The sequence below is a fragment of the Diabrotica virgifera genome, chromosome 7 (genome assembly GCF_917563875.1).
Source record: "Diabrotica virgifera virgifera chromosome 7, PGI_DIABVI_V3a".
Lineage (NCBI taxonomy): Eukaryota > Metazoa > Arthropoda > Insecta > Coleoptera > Chrysomelidae > Diabrotica > Diabrotica virgifera.
Genome location: NC_065449.1, coordinates 184,636,619 through 184,655,081, shown reverse-complemented (window position 1 = coordinate 184,655,081; position 18,463 = coordinate 184,636,619). Strand labels below are relative to the sequence as shown.

Genomic DNA, 18,463 nt, shown 5'->3' with positions numbered 1-18,463 from the left:
AGTTAATAACTTTTTAATTTACCTACATCTTGAGAACGTATAAAGTATGCTTTGAAACAAATGAACGTTATGGAAGTATATTAAGAAGTAAATAGTATTTATGTACCTACTCGTGTCACAAAAGCTGGTAGTAATTTCTAATGGTTTCGCCCAAAACAAATGTCATATCCAAAAATTTTTCGGTTAAAAAATTAAAATTTAAAATATAAAAAATTGTTACAAAAATTTCAACTACAAAAGTATTACCAGCTTTTGTGACACCAGTAAATACTATTTATATTAATAAATAATTTGGCTGATACATTTAACATTCATTTGTTTCAAAGCATACTTTATAATAATTTTTATATTCTCAAGATGTATGTAAGTAAATTTAAAAGGTAAATTAAAAGTTTAACCAAATACAATTTAACTAACAATTAATTTGGTACAGGAAAGTTGCTGTAGTAGAAAAATTACTACGGTTGATTTAAAATTGGGTTGTTTATTTAATTTAGTAACTAATCTATGCATTCATTAATATGGTAAAATATTTTTTGTAAAATAATTTAAAGTTATTAAATTCAATTGAATTGTACTAGCATACGATTTATTTTAATCTTTAATTACGTTTTTATTTTCATATTTTATATTTTAGTGTATGTTTCTAAAACCAGATTATAATTATTTTTTTTGCAAAAAAATTTTTAATTAAAAAATCCGCAAAAACGTAAAATCTATAGTTTTTTTAAATATCTACAAAACGAAACATGCTAGGTACATACAACCTTATACCAAAAGAAAGGTTGTAATATTTACTACAAAACGCAAAATTAATATACAGGGTGTCCCATTTAAAAAAAATGAGAAAATTTTGTATTTGCAAATAGTGATCACACTGTATATTTTATGGCTAAAAGTAAAAAATATTAAATTATTTAAAAATAACACTATATTTTAAAAACTTTGACCTATCACCTAAATTTTTATTTCCTTGGAAACATAATCCACAGCCCTATAAATATTACCATTTTTCTCAATAAAAATGTAAATATTTCGAAAATTATTAACTTTAGGCCTATAAGACCTTATACAAATTTTTCATATTTTTAAATAATATATTCAAAAATGATTTAATATACAGGGTGTTCTATTTAAAAAAATACAACTTTGGTTCATACCGTCGTTCTGACTCACCCTGTATAATTGAAAATAATTTTAAATTATAGACCTCTTTGATACACATTAGTTTTGTTATAAACATTTTGTTGTATATTTCATAGTTTAGCCGTAATCAAAGAAGACCAGAGGTTTGGCGCACCCTGTATAACCATTGTAATGCTGCATTATTTTTGTGTTTAATCACGGAGCTACCGCTTTTTCCGTCTCATCAAACTTAATGCATTAGAGGGAAATCGAAAAACTGTGACGCACTGAACAATGATCATGAGAACAAGAATATTATTCTATGAGATGAACAACTTTCTTCGTGCACTACAATCAGCGAATATATCTACAATTTTATTAATTCGGATGGGCAACTTCATTTTCAATACTGCACTGCTTAATAAACGTATGTATGCGAATAATATGACAACACATTTTTACATATTGGACGACAAGATGGGGCCCATGAAATATTGGGGCCCCGCCGTAAGTATCATGCTGCGTGGGCCTCTGTTACGCCTCTGGATAATTGTATCGAAATACTAAACGTAGGTAAAGATTAGGTAAAGAGAAAACCCATTTCTAGGTTTAGAAAAATTGTTCTTAAATTCGGCACATTGCAATTCTCAAATCTTTCAATAGTCACGTACAAAGCATTATAGTTTATTGTCGGCCGTCACCATAAAAGGATTAAGTTTCTAGATATGAAATGATTCACTTGCCAAATACGCCTATTTAGAAATTTACGTTTTTAAAGAACACACAACGTAAAACAGATTTTTACATAATATCAGACGGCAAGATGGGGCCGCAGATCGATCAGGGCTCCCCCGCAAGCTTCATGCTGCGGGGGCCTCTGTTACGCCCCTGATTAGAATGACTAGAGATATCATTGAAGCAGAAGGTATCCCTTGTTTGGAGTGGCCTACTTGCTCACCCGAGCTTAACCCTATAGAGAATTTGTGGGATATGCTTAAAAGAAAAATTAGAGCTCGCCAGGATAATTTACAAAACATCTCACGGCTAGTACAAGCTGCTCCTGAAGGATGGAGCAACCTACCACAACAAAATGTTGATAATTTGATTAGGAGCGTGCCCACGCAAACTGAAGCTTGCATAAGGACAGAGACCAGAGATGATAACACTGACTACCAAAAAAAAATATTAACAATTTAAAAATTATTAGTTTTACATTGAAATTTTCTATGCTATTCACTTTAAAACAACTAATTTCAATTTGTTTGTTAAATACTTTATTGTTTTATTTAATTGTTATGTATTTTATAAAGGAAAAGATTCCTCTCATTGGCTGTATACCATAATAAAAACTTACTAATGAAGTAAAAACCTCACATGTAGGTAGGTGGTATATAATTTATTAAAAAATTTTTTCTAAAAATGATCCAAGATGGATAAAATCACAAACGTTTTCGGACCAATCAGTCCATCATCAGGTGGTAGAAACCTAAAATAAGCAAACCACTGTATTAAAAAAGCCAAGATGAAATTTGACTGTCTGAAAGTTAGGAAAATTACAACATGTGGTTACTTACTTCAGATCCAAAGTAGTTGGAACTAGCTACATATTTAGGTCAAAAGACCTTAATGTAATAATAATTATGCCATTTAGGCTACAAAAATGTCGACAATAAGTCGATGTCACAAGAAATTAAATTGCAACGGTATTACAAAGTGGTCTTCATCTTGGCCTCAAACTGACAGACTAAAATATGACATTGAACGGATATTGACAAGACCTTCAAGGGAATTTTATGTGTTTGTAGTTATATTGTATTTTAGAAATGCAAAAAATATAAAAAATATTTTTACTTAACTGAATGAATTTAATTAGATATTAAATAAATGAGTAAGAATAAACAATTTAAATTAATAGTCACATGAAATTATTTATGAAAATTTCATGGCGGTGAAAGCGAAAATTTTGCCAACAGGTAATGACGTCACTTGGTAAAAAGAAGAACAAAAAGAAAAAAGAAAAATAAACTGAAGAAAAATAAAAATAAAATAAAAAGAAAATTATTAGATAATAATTATAAGGTAAAAGAATTAGTGAATAAATCTGGAATTTGGCTATCTGGAATTATAGCCAAATTCCAGATTTATTCACTAATTCTTTTACCTTATAATTATTATCTAATAATTTTCTTTTTATTTTATTTTTATTTTTCTTCAGTTTATTTTTCTTTTTTCTTTTTGTTCTTCTTTTTACCAAGTGACGTCATTACCTGTTGGCAAAATTTTCGCTTTCACCGCCATGAAATTTTCATAAATAATTTCATGTGACTATTAATTTAAATTGTTTATTCTTACTCATTTATTTAATATCTAATTAAATTCATTCAGTTAAGTAAAAATATTTTTTATATTTTTTGCATTTCTAAAATACAATATAACTACAAACACATAAAATTCCCTTGAAGGTCTTGTCAATATCCGTTCAATGTCATATTTTAGTCTGTCAGTTTGAGGCCAAGATGAAGACCACTTTGTAATACCGTTGCAATTTAATTTCTTGTGACATCGACTTATTGTCGACATTTTTGTAGCCTAAATGGCATAATTATTATTACATTAAGGTCTTTTGACCTAAATATGTAGCTAGTTCCAACTACTTTGGATCTGAAGTAAGTAACCACATGTTGTAATTTTCCTAACTTTCAGACAGTCAAATTTCATCTTGGCTTTTTTAATACAGTGGTTTGCTTATTTTAGGTTTCTACCACCTGATGATGGACTGATTGGTCCGAAAACGTTTGTGATTTTATCCATCTTGGATCATTTTTAGAAAAAATTTTTTAATAAATTATATACCACCTACCTACATGTGAGGTTTTTACTTCATTAGTAAGATGTTATGTATTTGTTATTAAACTGCTTTAAAATAAATATTGTTTGACTTCGTGTGTTCGTTTTTTAAATTCGCACGAAATAATAAGAAATATCAAGTAGGTGATTCCATATAAGTTTGGATGTGTGTATTTATACATAATATAATTAGAAATTGAATTAATGATGTCATTGTATTATAATTACAGTAGGAAAAATGAAAGAATACTCATGAACAAACATATAAAACACGCTGTATTTTCCTGTCACCGTGTCACACAAAAAATTGGCCAGCGCAAGTACATGTAATAATTATTGTTACATGTACTTGCACTGGACAATTTTCTTTGTGACACGGTGACAAGAAAATACAGCGTGTTTTATATGTTCGTTCATGGGTATTCTTTCATTTTTCCGACTGTATATGTATCATATCTAGCGTGACCAACTAGTCCGAAAAATCCGGGACATGGCCCGAATTACGAAGGCGTGTCCCGGCGTCCCGAATATGGCTTCCGGGTCATCCGAATTTTCAACGTTTTGGTAAAGTAGGTAAAATTATATTTTGAAATTTTGAATAGAGATATGTTATTCCTCTGAAGAAATTGGTGGGACGAAAAAAGTTGACAATTTCTCGAGTGTGATACTACCAAAACTACTGTGTGATACTACCACAACCAAAACGCATGCATTTTATATCCTGGTATTTTTTATATCGTTATCTACGAAAACTCAAGGTGTTGACTTTTTTCGTTTCTGTATTTTAAATATCGTCTCCTGAAAAGACGATTCAAAAACAATATCAATTCATTTATAGGTACACATAAATCAGCTGTCCCAGGTATGCCGCATGCAACGATGTAATAATGGCTAATAAATGTTTTTTTTTCGGTTTTTGGAAAATGGCCATATTTTCGGTGAAAAGTCCGGGATTTCTGGTATTTTTTTTTCAGCCTTGTCCCGAATTCGACTGAATTGGAGTTGGTCACACTAATTAATTATATCGATAAAAAAGTATAGAACATGTGTTTGTTATAGAACATAGTATAATATATAATAAAAATAGATCATAAATATAAAGTAGTTTTTGAAAAAGTAGAGTACCTACCTATATATATATATATATATATATATATATATATATATATATATATATATATATATATATATATATATATATATATATATATCTATATATATATATATATATATAGGGTGAGGCAGATAACTGGCCTATTAGAAATATCTCGAGAACTAAAGGCAACAGAATCATGAAAATTGGAATGTAGGGGTTTTGAAGGATGATCTATTAAATGAAAATATTTTCATCTCTTTGCAACTTCCGGTTATACCGGAAGTTGCTTATAACTTCGTTTTTTGAAATGGGACATCCTATATATTTTTACATTTTTGGATTCTCCTTAATATCTTCTTTCTTAAAATATGAGGTTTTGTAATATTATACAGGGTATTTTAAAAGATATTTACGTTTTTTTATCAATTTCGTAGCAACATTCACACCCTGTAGAATTGTAACAGTTTGACATTAAAAACTCTGCTCACGTTCAAGTGATTTTTAATATAGTCTACTATTGTTAAGAAATATTAGTATAGCTAATTTTGAAATTTTAGTATCCAGGGTTGGTCGAAACTCGGAATGAATATTTTCTGAGTTTTCTTAAATGGAACACCCTGTATTTTAGTATTGTAATGAAATGCTATTTCATGGTACTTTTTTATTTTATAAGTATTCCCTATACCTAATTGCTTTAATTTGTGAGTTATTGGTGATTCAAACTAAACATTAATTGCAACAAAAAATACGTAAAATTTTATTAAGTTGGTCGTGAAAATACTCAATCCCAAATAATTTTTCAGAAATAAATACATATTAATCCAGACTGGTCCTTAAAATTACCAATAATGGTTTAGCTATCAAAATACCTACGTAGTTAAGATTGTTGGTGCGATTAACAATTAAGCACAAATTAAAGCAGTTAGGTATAGGGAATGCTTAAGAAATAAAAAAGTACCATAAAATATTGTAGCAAAACAATGAGTCACCAGCCGCAAGGCGTAAGCCGAGAAAAGTCTAGAGCGAAGCACGCTATACGTGGAACCGATGCGCGGTTGTTGGAAGGTCACACGATAGTCGGAGAGCTGGCTTAGCCCGGAATGATCGAGAATAACGACTAGGATATATAAGGCATAATTTTTGTGAATAGAGTTAGTCTTAAGCTAAAGTTTGTAAAGTAAACTTGTATAAATAAAAATAAAGTCGTATATAAATTACGAACCGCTGGTTTTATTGTAATTAGAAGTAATTACACTAATCACGCTACAGTTGGTGTCGGTGTTCGGTTAACTTAGTGCGATATAAATAAGTGAATTACAGAGAGATTTTAAAAGACTTTTGAACTTTATTCGTCGGGAATAACCGGAGTGCGTTAATTGTTCGGTATTCGGAAAGACTTTAAAATACTTTTGGACTTTATTCGTCGGGAATAGTTAAAGTGCGTTGATTGTTCGGTATTCGGAAAGACTGTTAAAAGACATTTTGGAAAGTACGTGTGTGCCGACCAAAGATGTTGCTACAAGAACTTACAGTAAAACAGCTCCGTGAACAGCTCGAGGAACGGGATCTGGACAGCAGTGGGCTCAAGATAGTCCTACAAGCACGACTCGAGGATGTCCTCACGAAGAACGGAGAAGACCCAAAGACGTTCCACTTCCAGTCAGCAGAACAAGTAATCTTATCGAAATTAAAAACTGTTTCTGAAACGATCGATGAAACTTCTAGAAGAAGCGACGAGAAACTTGAAGAAGTTAGTAGAAGAAGCGACGAGAAACTTGAAGAAGTTAGTAGAAAAAGCGACGAGAAACTTGAAGAAGTTAGTAGAAGAAGCGACGAGAAACTTGAAGAAGTTAGTAGAAAAAGCGACGAGAAATTCGAAAATGTTGCTAAAAGATTCGATGAGACTTCTCAAATAATTAAAGAGGTCTGTAGGCAAAACAACGAAAAACTAGAAGAAGTTTGTAAACAGAACAATGAGAAATTTGAAGAAGTTTCTAGAACATTCGATAAGATGCAGAAAAGTGTAGAGACCGTAGAAGAAAAGATCAAACAGCTAGAGAGCAGGATAACCGATACAAAAGTACAACCATCAGTTAATGCAGCAACGTTAGATCCTTTAGTGAAAGATGAACTACCGAGAGACGAAACGTCGCATAATATGAGATTCAAATTACCACCATTTGATGGAAAGTCCTCTTGGTCCATATATCTTAGACAGTTTGAAGCTATTGCGACCGCCAATCATTGGACCGAACAAGAAAAGGCTGTTTCCTTGACTGCTGCTTTACGAGGTGATGCTGCAGATATATTAAGGTCAATTCCCAAGGGTCAAGAAAATTGTTACCAGACCTTGTTCACTCGTCTAGAAAAACGCTATGGAGATGCCCATCTACAACAAGTATACAAAGCACAACTGCGAAGTAGAAGTCAACGAGCAAGTGAGAATCTGCAAGAATTTGAAGCAGATGTGGCTCGTGTGGTGCGGTTGGCTTATCCAGAGGTGCCAGACAGCGTTTTAGAAGAAATTGCAGTAGATACCTTCGTCAATGGGCTGAAAGATAATGAACTACAGAAAGCTTTACGACTAGCAAGACCGAAAGTTTTAGATGAAGCACTTGCTATTGCATTGGAACACGAAACGGCTAGTCAAACTTCACGAGGCCATAGAGTAAGAACCATTGAAGAAAGTGACAAACACAACGATGAACGTCTGGAGGAAATGATACGGAGAGTATTAAGTAATCAGATGCCAAAGAGACGCGAGCCTAGATGTTGGAATTGTGGAGACGTAGGCCACATTCGTCGTAATTGTAAGAAGATCGTACAGCCGTCGGAAAACTAGAGCGGGTCGACACCAAGGGGCAACTGCCGACCTCGAGAACTAGAGCCCCCATAGTAACTGTCAACCTTACGTCCTCCGGTGGAATCCACAACTTATACATCGAAGGTCGTGTCAGTAATAGATGTAGATCATTTTTGGTGGATACAGGTGCAACGAGAACTATCGCACGTCCAGATGTAGTACGAGACCATAATAAATTATCACCTGCAACAGTAAAGCTTAGAACAGCGACTGGTGAGCTAATTAATACATATGGCGAGGCTAATATGTCAGTATCCATTGGCCAGACCACAGTTGAACATCAAGTATTAATTGCCGAGATCTCCGACGAATTCATATTGGGGATGGACGTACTAAGGAAAGTGGGGGCAATATTGGATGTTCAAAATGGACTTCTCAAGATCAATGGTGAAGAGTTGCCCTTTCACGACGACAAAGAAGATGTCATCCGCTTACTTACTACATGCGACGTAACCATACCCGGTAATAGTGAGAAAATTCTGATGACCATGCTTGATGGACACTGCCGAGAGGGAAGTTTAAGGATGGTCGAAGATGTGGATAATGTCGAGTTCCTAACGGCGAAAACTTTGGTAAAAGTTCGAGATGTGATCCCTGTAAGAGTTATGAATTTAAGGGAAACTGCTATCAAGTTAAGTAGAGGAGCTTTGATCGGGCAGTGTGTTCCCGTGGCTTCAATTTGCTCTGTGAATACCAATGAGAAATCATCGAAGGCGAAGTATCCAAAGGAGCTTGTTGAGATGATCATTGAAAGATGCCAAGATCTTGATCATGAACGAACGGAAAAAGTGACATCTATGCTGATAGAGTATCAAGATGTTTTTGCTATTGACACGAAGGATAAGGGAAAAACAAGCATAGTAACGCATAAAATAAATACCGGAGACGCTCAGCCAATCAGACAACGGCCTAGACGACTTCCATTTGCGAAAAGAGATGAAGCCGAAGAGATTATCAAGGATATGGACAAACAAGGGGTAATTGAACCATCGAACAGTCCATGGACATCACCAGTAGTTCTGGTAAAGAAGAAAGATGGTTCAACGCGTTTTTGTATCGACTACCGCCAGCTCAATGCGGTAACAAAAAAAGATAGTTATCCTTTGCCCAGAATAGACGATACATTGGATACTCTCTCCGGTTCTCGTTGGTTTTCCACACTCGATTTAAAAAGTGGATATTGGCAAGTAGACATAGAGCCAGCCGATCGGGAGAAAACCGCATTTTCGATAGGATCAGGGCTTTGGCAGTTTACGGCTATGCCGTTTGGTTTATGTAATGCCCCTGCCACATTTGAAAGATTAATGGAGGCAGTTTTAAGAGGTCTAACATGGAAAACATGCCTGGTTTACTTGGATGATGTAATTGTGGTTGGAAGGTCCTTTGATGAACATGCCAAGAATCTAATAGACGTCTTTCAACGATTGAGGGCAGCGAACTTGAAGTTAAGTCCGAAGAAATGTCACATGTTTCGACGAGAAGTTAAGTACTTAGGACATATTGTATCGAGTAATGGTGTAACAGCTGATCCTGAAAAGATTGATGCAATTAAAGATTGGCCAGTACCAAAAGATAAACATGAAATTAGAAGTTTCCTTGGCCTATGTACATATTACCGACGATTTGTCAAAGGATTTGCCAATATCTCCAAGCCCCTAACAAAGTTGACGGAGGAGGGCAAAGAATATACATGGAGTGAGGAGTGTCAAAAAGCTTTCGAACAACTACAAAGGGCTCTGATCAGTGCACCGATATTAAGCTACCCGGGACAGGCAGGAAAATTTGTTTTGGATACCGATGCTAGCAACAGTGCCATAGGAGCTGTTCTCTCACAAATCCAGGATGGACAGGAAAAAGTCATCGCTTATTTCAGCAAAGTCCTGTCGAAACCAGAAAGAAACTATTGCGTTACCAGAAGAGAACTGCTGGGTGTAGTGAAGGCTTGCGAACATTTCCATAAATACTTGTACGGCAGAAAGTTCCTTCTTCGAACAGATCACGCTGCTCTAAAATGGCTCATACAATTCCGTAATCCAGAGGGCCAGATGGCAAGATGGTTGGAACGACTTCAAGAATATGATTATGAGATAGAACACAGGGCCGGAAGAGTTCATTCAAATGCTGATGCCCTTTCGAGACGACCATGCAGTGCAAATTGTAATCACTGTGCCAAATTAGAGGAACGATTTTGCCCCGTGAGACGAACCACCGTCGTTAATGAGCAATGGCAGCCACAACAGTTACAAGAAGCCCAAGAAGACGATCCATGTATAAAAAGAGTATTGGATTGGATGCGTCGAGGTGAGAGACCTAGTTGGCAAAACATTAGTGCATGTAGTCCGGAAGTCAAGGCCTACTGGAGCCAATGGAATTGCCTGATACTAAAAGATGATCTTCTGTACAGAACCTTTGAGAACGATGATGGTATAGAATCTAAGCTTCAGTTGATTGTACCTAAAAGTAAAGTGTCAGAAGTATTGCGTCAGTTGCATGACGGTACATCAGGTGGACACTTTGGTATTACGAAGACTCTGCAAAAAGTTCGAGAACGGTTCTATTGGGTGAACTGTAAAGATGATGTAAGAAGATGGTGCCGGAAATGTGAACTGTGTGCATCCGGTAATGGTCCAGTTGGTAAAAAGAGAGCACCCATGAGACAGTATAATGTTGGAAGTCCTATGGAAAGAGTAGCAATCGACATTGCAGGTCCATTTCCAGAAACCGATGCTGGAAATAAATACATTCTGGTAGCCATGGACTATTTTACGAAATGGACCGAGGCCTATGCATTACCGAATCAAGAAGCTGCTACCGTTGCAGAGGTACTTGTTGAAGAATTCTTCAGCCGATTTGGTGTTCCCTTGGAGATCCACTCCGACCAAGGGCGAAACTTTGAGTCAGCTCTTTTCCAAAACGTTTGTAAATTGATTGGTGCCAATAAGACCAGAACAACACCCCTGCATCCTCAATCAGATGGAATGGTCGAGAGGATGAACCGAACGATGGGTAAACACTTGTCCAAAGTTGTATCTGAACATCAGCGAGATTGGGACCAACACATTCATTTATTCCTGATGGCCTACCGCTCGGCCGTGAATGAAACTACAGGTCAAACACCAACCTGCCTGATGTTGGGTCGTGAAGTTCGTTTGCCCTGCGACCTAGAGTTTGGCTGCAGACCTTCCGAGGAATATGTTGCAGGCGAAGAATACGTAGACCGCCTGAAGTTACGAATGAACAACATTCATGAACTTGCCCGACAACACATCCAGATAGCCAGTGACAGAATGAAAGATCAATATGATTCTCGCTGCAAGAATGAAAGCTTCGAAGTAGGTGATCTTGTCTGGCTTTATAATCCACAACGTCGTCGAGGCCTGTGTCCTAAACTGCAAAGACAATGGGAAGGTCCGTATGAAATTAAGAAGAAAATAAATGACGTAATATACAGAATTAAGAAGTTGCCAAACGGTAAACCAAAAGTTATTTACATAAATCGTCTTGCACCATATGCTGGCTCCAATGAAACAGAAGAAGCCCGAGTCCTCCAACAGGAAATGAAAGATACCGCACAGCCAAGTTTTAAGGAATTTATGTCAAATTACGCAGAAAGAAAGAGTGCTAGATTCGGCGTGACCACAGAAGTTCAGCAAGATCTGTTTGGTGTTCCAGAAAACGTCTCTCTAGCCCACTGTGTTGCCCAAGACCTCGAGATGACTAAAGGAATCTCGTCCGTATTCAATAGAAAGTTCGGCCGCCTGGACGAGTTACGAAATCAGCAGCCTAAAATTGGAAGAGTACTGCGATTGGAAGATGGTCCTCGATCTTTGCTGTATATGGTGACCAGGAAGTCTTATACGGACACGCCAAGCTATGAGAACATATGGCGTGCTCTATGTAATTTGAAGAAAATCGTGTGTAATTATGACATCAAAGATTTGGCTTTACCAAAAATAGGCCATGCAGTAGAAAATCTGGATTGGAAGATTGTGAGAAGCATGCTTGAAGTGGTCTTCAGAGAAACTGGCGTACGAATTACTGTGTGTTGCATGAACCCGAAGATGTCGGATCCTTCAAAGACAGTAGACTGTTATTTCTTCTTGAAGGGTGTATGCAAAGCTGGAGAGTCGTGTAGATTCCGCCATCCTGGGCCTTCATCTAGAGTTGCTGATCGGGACGCTCAGATCTTAAGAGGGGAGCAATGTAGCAAAACAATGAGTCACCAGCCGCAAGGCGTAAGCCGAGAAAAGTCTAGAGCGAAGCACGCTATACGTGGAACCGATGCGCGGTTGTTGGAAGGTCACACGATAGTCGGAGAGCTGGCTTAGCCCGGAATGATCGAGAATAACGACTAGGATATATAAGGCATAATTTTTGTGAATAGAGTTAGTCTTAAGCTAAAGTTTGTAAAGTAAACTTGTATAAATAAAAATAAAGTCGTATATAAATTACGAACCGCTGGTTTTATTGTAATTAGAAGTAATTACACTAATCACGCTACAATATAATTTTATTACAATACTAAAATACAGGGTGTTACATTTAAGAAAACACAGAAAATACTCATTCCGAGTTTCGACCAACCCTGTATACTAAAATTAAAAAATTAGCTATACTAATGATTCTTAACAATAGTAGACTATATTAAAAATCATTTGATCGTAAGTAGAGTTTTATATGTCAAACTACTACAATTCTACAGGGTGTGAATGTTGCTACGAAATTAATACAAAAACGTAATTATCTTTTAAAATACCCTATATAACATTACGAAACCTCATATTTTTAAAAGAAGACATCGAAGAGAATCAAAAAATGTAAAAATATACAGGGTATCCCATTTAAAAAAACGAAATTATAAGCAACTTCCGGTATAACCGGAAGTAGCAAATGGATGAAAATATTTTCATTAAATAGACGACTCTTCAAAGCCCCTTAATTCAAATTTTCATGATTCTGTTGCTTTTAGTTCTCGAGATATTTCTAATAGGCCAGTTATCTGCCTCACCCTGTATATATTTCTAAAATATGTGTATAACCAGCAGACGATAGATAAAATATAGAACGAAAGTTGTTATAAAAATGGACAATTTTTACAATCCTGTTCCTTTGGAAATTGCTGAAATTTGCAGATTTAAAAGCAGAAAGCAAGTAGAAGGAGAATCAGTGCAATAATTTCTACTAGCATTATAATAGAAGACAGCAATAAATTGCAATTTTCAAACACATCTAAAATCTGCCATAAGGAACCAATTTGTCTTTGGATTATGTTCCAAAAGTATACAAGCAAGACTATTGGAAACCAGGAATCTAGACTTTGACGGAGCAGTGGAGATTGCCAATAGTTTGGAAACTTCTGAAATGGACAGTAATCATTTATGTTAACAATAATTCAATTCATTTTTACAATCTAATAAATCTAGATCAAATTGTATATAAATTTGTAAATAATCACAATAAATATTTTAAATTTTTAACTATTATAGGTACTATAATATAGGTAGGTACATATTCTAAAGACTATTCTAAAATGCGATTTATGTAAATACAATTGCAATTTTAGGCCCGGTCTTTTCACCTCCGAATAAAAGTTATTCGGAGGCTTATTTGACAGATTTATATGTAATCTGCCGGATAAACTTCCTAATAAATAGTTATTCGGAGGTGAAAAGACCGGGCCTTATAGGATTATACTCTGAAAATGTAGGTATGCATACCATTGTAATATTTATAACATGGGGGGTGAATCCTTTATATAAATAAATCTTAATGAAAATTCATCAGAAAAATGTTTTCTTAAAATTAATGGTATGTAATAATGGCGAATGGCGCTGAGCTGGAGGTGAACTTCGATTGTACAACCGGGCCTAAATATGGCAACACTGTCAATATTTTTTGCATGCATCAGATGTCATATGTCAACTACAAATTCAAATTGGTTATGTCAAGTTATGTTATTTTGTTATTCTTTTTATGTTCTGTTTGGTTGCCCTAAACTTTAAGCTGTCCACAGAGGTTGTCCGTTATAATAAGTTATTGTTTAAAAGTTTTTTATTTCGTCTTGATAAGCTTATTCGTATATTGCTGTGATATTTATCCAATTTTTTAAGTGTTTTTGAAAGAGGAATTATGGAGAGGAATTATTGTTGTTGTATAATATGTAGAAATATTTCGAGAGGACATAACAACTTGAGTTTCTTCAGATTTCCAAGGGATGAAAATCGGTAATATCTTATTTCTATTTTGAATGTAATTGGCCTCATTGCTGTTATACTTCTAGATTTGCACAATGGAAGGACATCCTTCAATGTAAAAAACTTAACAACCGCAGCGCTCAATATTGTCATGATCACTTTAGAATATGCAGTGTACATTTTGAGGAGGAGGCCTTTGCAGGAATCTTTGGAGCAATCCAAAAAAACAAATTGAAAAAAAACGCAAAACCATCTATTTGTCTTGCGAGAATAAACATTCCTGTTGAAGGTACTTATATTCTTTTGACTTGAATGGTAAGAGAACTCAGTTTTTTTAATTTTGTAGGGACAGAGTTTCAAAATTTACAACCTGTTGCAAGTACTTCGACAGAATCGATAACACATAGAATTGAAGGTAAGTATATACATATTTTTAAATTGTAGGCTCCGTTAATGAAATAATATGGGTTTCATCTTCCTGACTGTATTTATTGGACATAATTGTTTCTTACACATAAACGATAAAAATGAATCTTAATGTAAAACTTTTCAAACCACCATCATCCTACCCAATGACATATAAGACGATAGACACAGCAACAACTGTAAAAAGTGTCCGAAACATATACTTCGCTGAAGTATAGGTTTTGATAGGAAGGAGAGAAATTTTTACGAACACGACAAGATCAAATATTGTTTTGTTTGTATGTGCGTATTTGATAGTTGTTTGTCTTGTGTTTATCATTGTTAAAATCAAATTATATTTTAGATTTTTGGGAGTGTCAGGTATAGGGGAGTTCTCCGTCCATCTTGTTATATGTCAATGATCCTACCTAATCGTTAATACAAGTGAGGTTTTAATCCTCTTCTTTTTCACACTTCTAATTTGAGTGACAATCAGGCTGTCAGTGGCTCAAATAAAGTACTACAGTTCGGCCAAGGTGACATCCTGATATGTCTGATCGTCCTGGATCAACCATCGTCCATCAATCTAATATTACATAATTATAGGACATAACATATTATTTAGCATTCATAACTTTCTTAAAACATAACATAATGGATATTTGAAATAAACATAATACATAAACATACATAAGTAATTCATAATGGGTTTAATAAACAAAGCATAATACAGTGGAACCCCAATAAGTGAGCCCCCGATAACCCGGAAGTCCGGCTAACCCGGACCGATTTTCATCAGATAAACATTTTGATTTTCAATATTTTGTATTTTTCAATTTAATTGTGGCTTATTTCCCATCAAAATAGTTAATTATCAGACAAACCTTTCAACAATAAAAATGTATGTAATATAATATTTGAGAGATAATGTGTATGTGTGTAATTTGAACTATACGATATTAAAAATGACTCATAGCACACGCCGCAGAAACAACAGCCACCTGTCTGTAGTACCTATTCCTTTTTATTTCAAACTGTCAGCATTGTTTAGGAAAGACTATTTAAAGAATTCTTTTATAAACAATGGTCTTTAGTTTTCACTGTTAAAATAATAACATTACATCATTGTGACTGTATTGTGTGTCTTGTATTGTTCACTTCCATTTGCTTACGTTTGTGTTTGGTGTTTTTTTAGTAATTTTAATGAGTAGGTATTATACTGTGCATATTTATAAATATATTTCATGTTATTTCAATTCTAACGGAGTTTATCTGTAAGTATACCGTATTTTATTAATTTTTACCATATTCTCTGGCTATCTCGGATTTTCGATAACCCAGATCGGTCGCGGTCCCGATTAATCTGAGTTATCGAGGTTCCTCTGTATTCATAACAGTTTAAATAAGCATGTCATAACATAATGGGACAATTAATGGATTATACATAAGCAGTAACATAATTGAATAAAATTAAACATAATTATTTTAACCATAACATAACTAATAATGAGATTATTTATTTATCGTAAGCCCTAATCCTACTACTATCTATAATTCCCTCGTATGGCATTTGTGTTGTCTGGAAACCAACAATATTGTTCACAACATACCTATTGTGTGGTAATTTTTTTGTAATCTTATATGGCCCTTTAAACTTTGGTATAAGTTTCTTATTATAAGGAGCTAACAGCCCATAATTTGTAGACTCCTTTCATAGGTTGCAGTTTAATACTGTTCTGTTTTGTGACTTGAGCAAGGCATTTGACTGTGTAGATCATGGAATGCTCTTGCAAAAACTCAAAAAATACAACTTCTGTCCTTACAGTGTAAAACTAGTTCAATCTTACTTAGAAAACAGAACACAGGTTGTGAGGGTCTCTGGGGTGTTATCGGGAAAGAGTGTTGTTAATATTGGGGTTCCCCAGGGCTCTGTTCTGGGACCCATTCTCTTTCTAATTTATATTAATGACCTTACGAGCATTAACACAAATGCAAAGTACACACTCTTCGCCGATGACACCACAGTGTCTTTTACAACTGATACACTTGGGGAGTCGCTTGAGGGTTCTATGTCTGCACAGTCAGTGACCAATGAATGGTTTTGCGTAAACCGATTACTGCTCAATGCAGCAAAAACCAACAGAGTTGTTTTTTCTCTCAGAGACACACAGAATGTAAATGATGGTATGAGCAGTGTCAGATTTCTGGGTGTATTATTAGATCCCAAGCTTCAATGGGGTGAACATATCAACAGTCTAAGTAAAAAGCTAGCAAAAAATCTGTTTGTACCTACTCAGGAAACTGGCATCTAATGTTTCACATAAAGTCTTAATAACAGCGTACCATGCAATTTTTCAGTCTCATCTAGCCTATGCCATTTTAGTCTGGGGTCATTCAGCAGAAATGTTGACAGTCTTTGGTTGGCAGCGTAAGGCAGTTAGAGTTCTTGCTGGTCTTTGGTATAGGGATGATTGCAGGCAAGCATATAGGTCCCTAAGAATTCTCACTGTTCCATCTCTATATATACTTGAGAACCTAATGTTTATCAAGAGGGGAGGGGCGCACTTTGAAACCCATGAGAACATACACCAACATGACACCCGATATAAACACCATCTCGTGCCAGCCTACTGGAGATTGAGGAGGTGTCAAACTGGGCCAGGATACTGGGCTATTAAATTTTTCAACAAACTTCCAGATAGTTTAAAGTGTCTTCCATTAAATCAATTTAAGAGTACAATTAAAGATATTTTGTTAGAAAATATTTTTTATAGTAATGAGGAATTTCTTGCATTTAAATTTTAGGATTTTATGACTTTAAGCAATGTCCATTGTTAATGTAATCAAATTTAATGTGATTTTAATGTTAGTATTTAATGTTATTAATACTCTAAGGGCCGGTTGTTCGAACGCTAATCAAGAAGTTGATTATAATCAATCATTTATTGTAATCAATTTTCTTGATGGGAATCAAATCGCGACATGAAAAATACATGTAAAACACTAATCAGTTATTGATTGTAGGTAAAACAGTAATTAAAATATAGCCGCAGCTCTTAAAGTATTAAAAATTGCTTATTATTATTATTGATTTGTAAGTAAAAACAAGAAATTAAAATCAGAAAGAGTTTGATTATGTTTTATTTTAAATTAAAACCAAAATAATAAAATTAATCAGTCAACATAACCTCAAAATGCGACATCTGTCAGAAGTACGCTTAATCAAATATAATTGTAATTAAATATTTGATAATGATCAGTTTTGATTAGCGTTCGAACAACCGGCCCTTAGTCGTATTGTGCATCTTTTTAATTTGTATTGCGTCCAAATCTTTGTGTAATTTTATTTGACATGTGTTAAACACTTGTGTTATTGACATGAATAAACGAATCTGAATAATGATCAATATGAAGCACCTCGAAAGGTAGATTACCCTTAGGTACACTATGTAGATATCCTTCTGATTTACCACTTTTAGGATTAAATTCAATACACTTTAAGCAATTTTCAATGTGATGTCCAATCTTCGATTTTAATTTTGGAAACCAATATGTCTTGGAAATAATTTCCCATGTTTTGTCTGTTCCGAAATGACCTAATTCATTATGGTAGTGATGGATAACTGCTGACTCCATGCTTTCTGGTACATAAAATGCAATGTTATCTTTCAGTTTTCTATATACTAACCCATTTCTTAATTCAAAGGATGATCTCCCTCCTCAAGTCTTCTTCTAAGATCTGAAATAATTGTATCCTTGGACTGTTTTAAAGCCAAATAGTGTTCAATAGTATTGCCTTCTAATACCAGTACATAACGTACTCTGCTTAATTTGCTCTGTGTTCAATAGAGTAATCATAATTTTGTAATAACAAACACCATCTCATTATCCTTGGAATTATATCCTTTTTACTCATGGTTAAGCGAAGGCTGT

General features: G+C 34.6%; 1 protein-coding gene across 7 annotated transcripts in view; it reads left to right on the top strand.

Moving 5' to 3' along the window:
• The window catches only part of LOC114326818 (zinc finger protein 678), a 222,409-nt gene that overhangs the window by 22,721 nt on the left and 181,225 nt on the right, over positions 1–18,463 (top strand). For 6 of the 7 annotated variants that reach the window (XM_050656173.1, XM_050656176.1, XM_050656174.1 and 3 more), the window contains exons 1-3: positions 13,866–14,155; positions 14,212–14,414; positions 14,472–14,540. In XM_050656173.1, the coding sequence (XP_050512130.1) occupies positions 14,061–14,155; positions 14,212–14,414; positions 14,472–14,540 (367 nt within the window). In that variant the 5' untranslated portion in view covers positions 13,866–14,060. Of the gene's footprint in view, positions 1–13,865; positions 14,156–14,211; positions 14,415–14,471; positions 14,541–18,463 lie in introns of those variants that run through there. The other variant, XM_050656177.1, reaches the window with a different exon arrangement.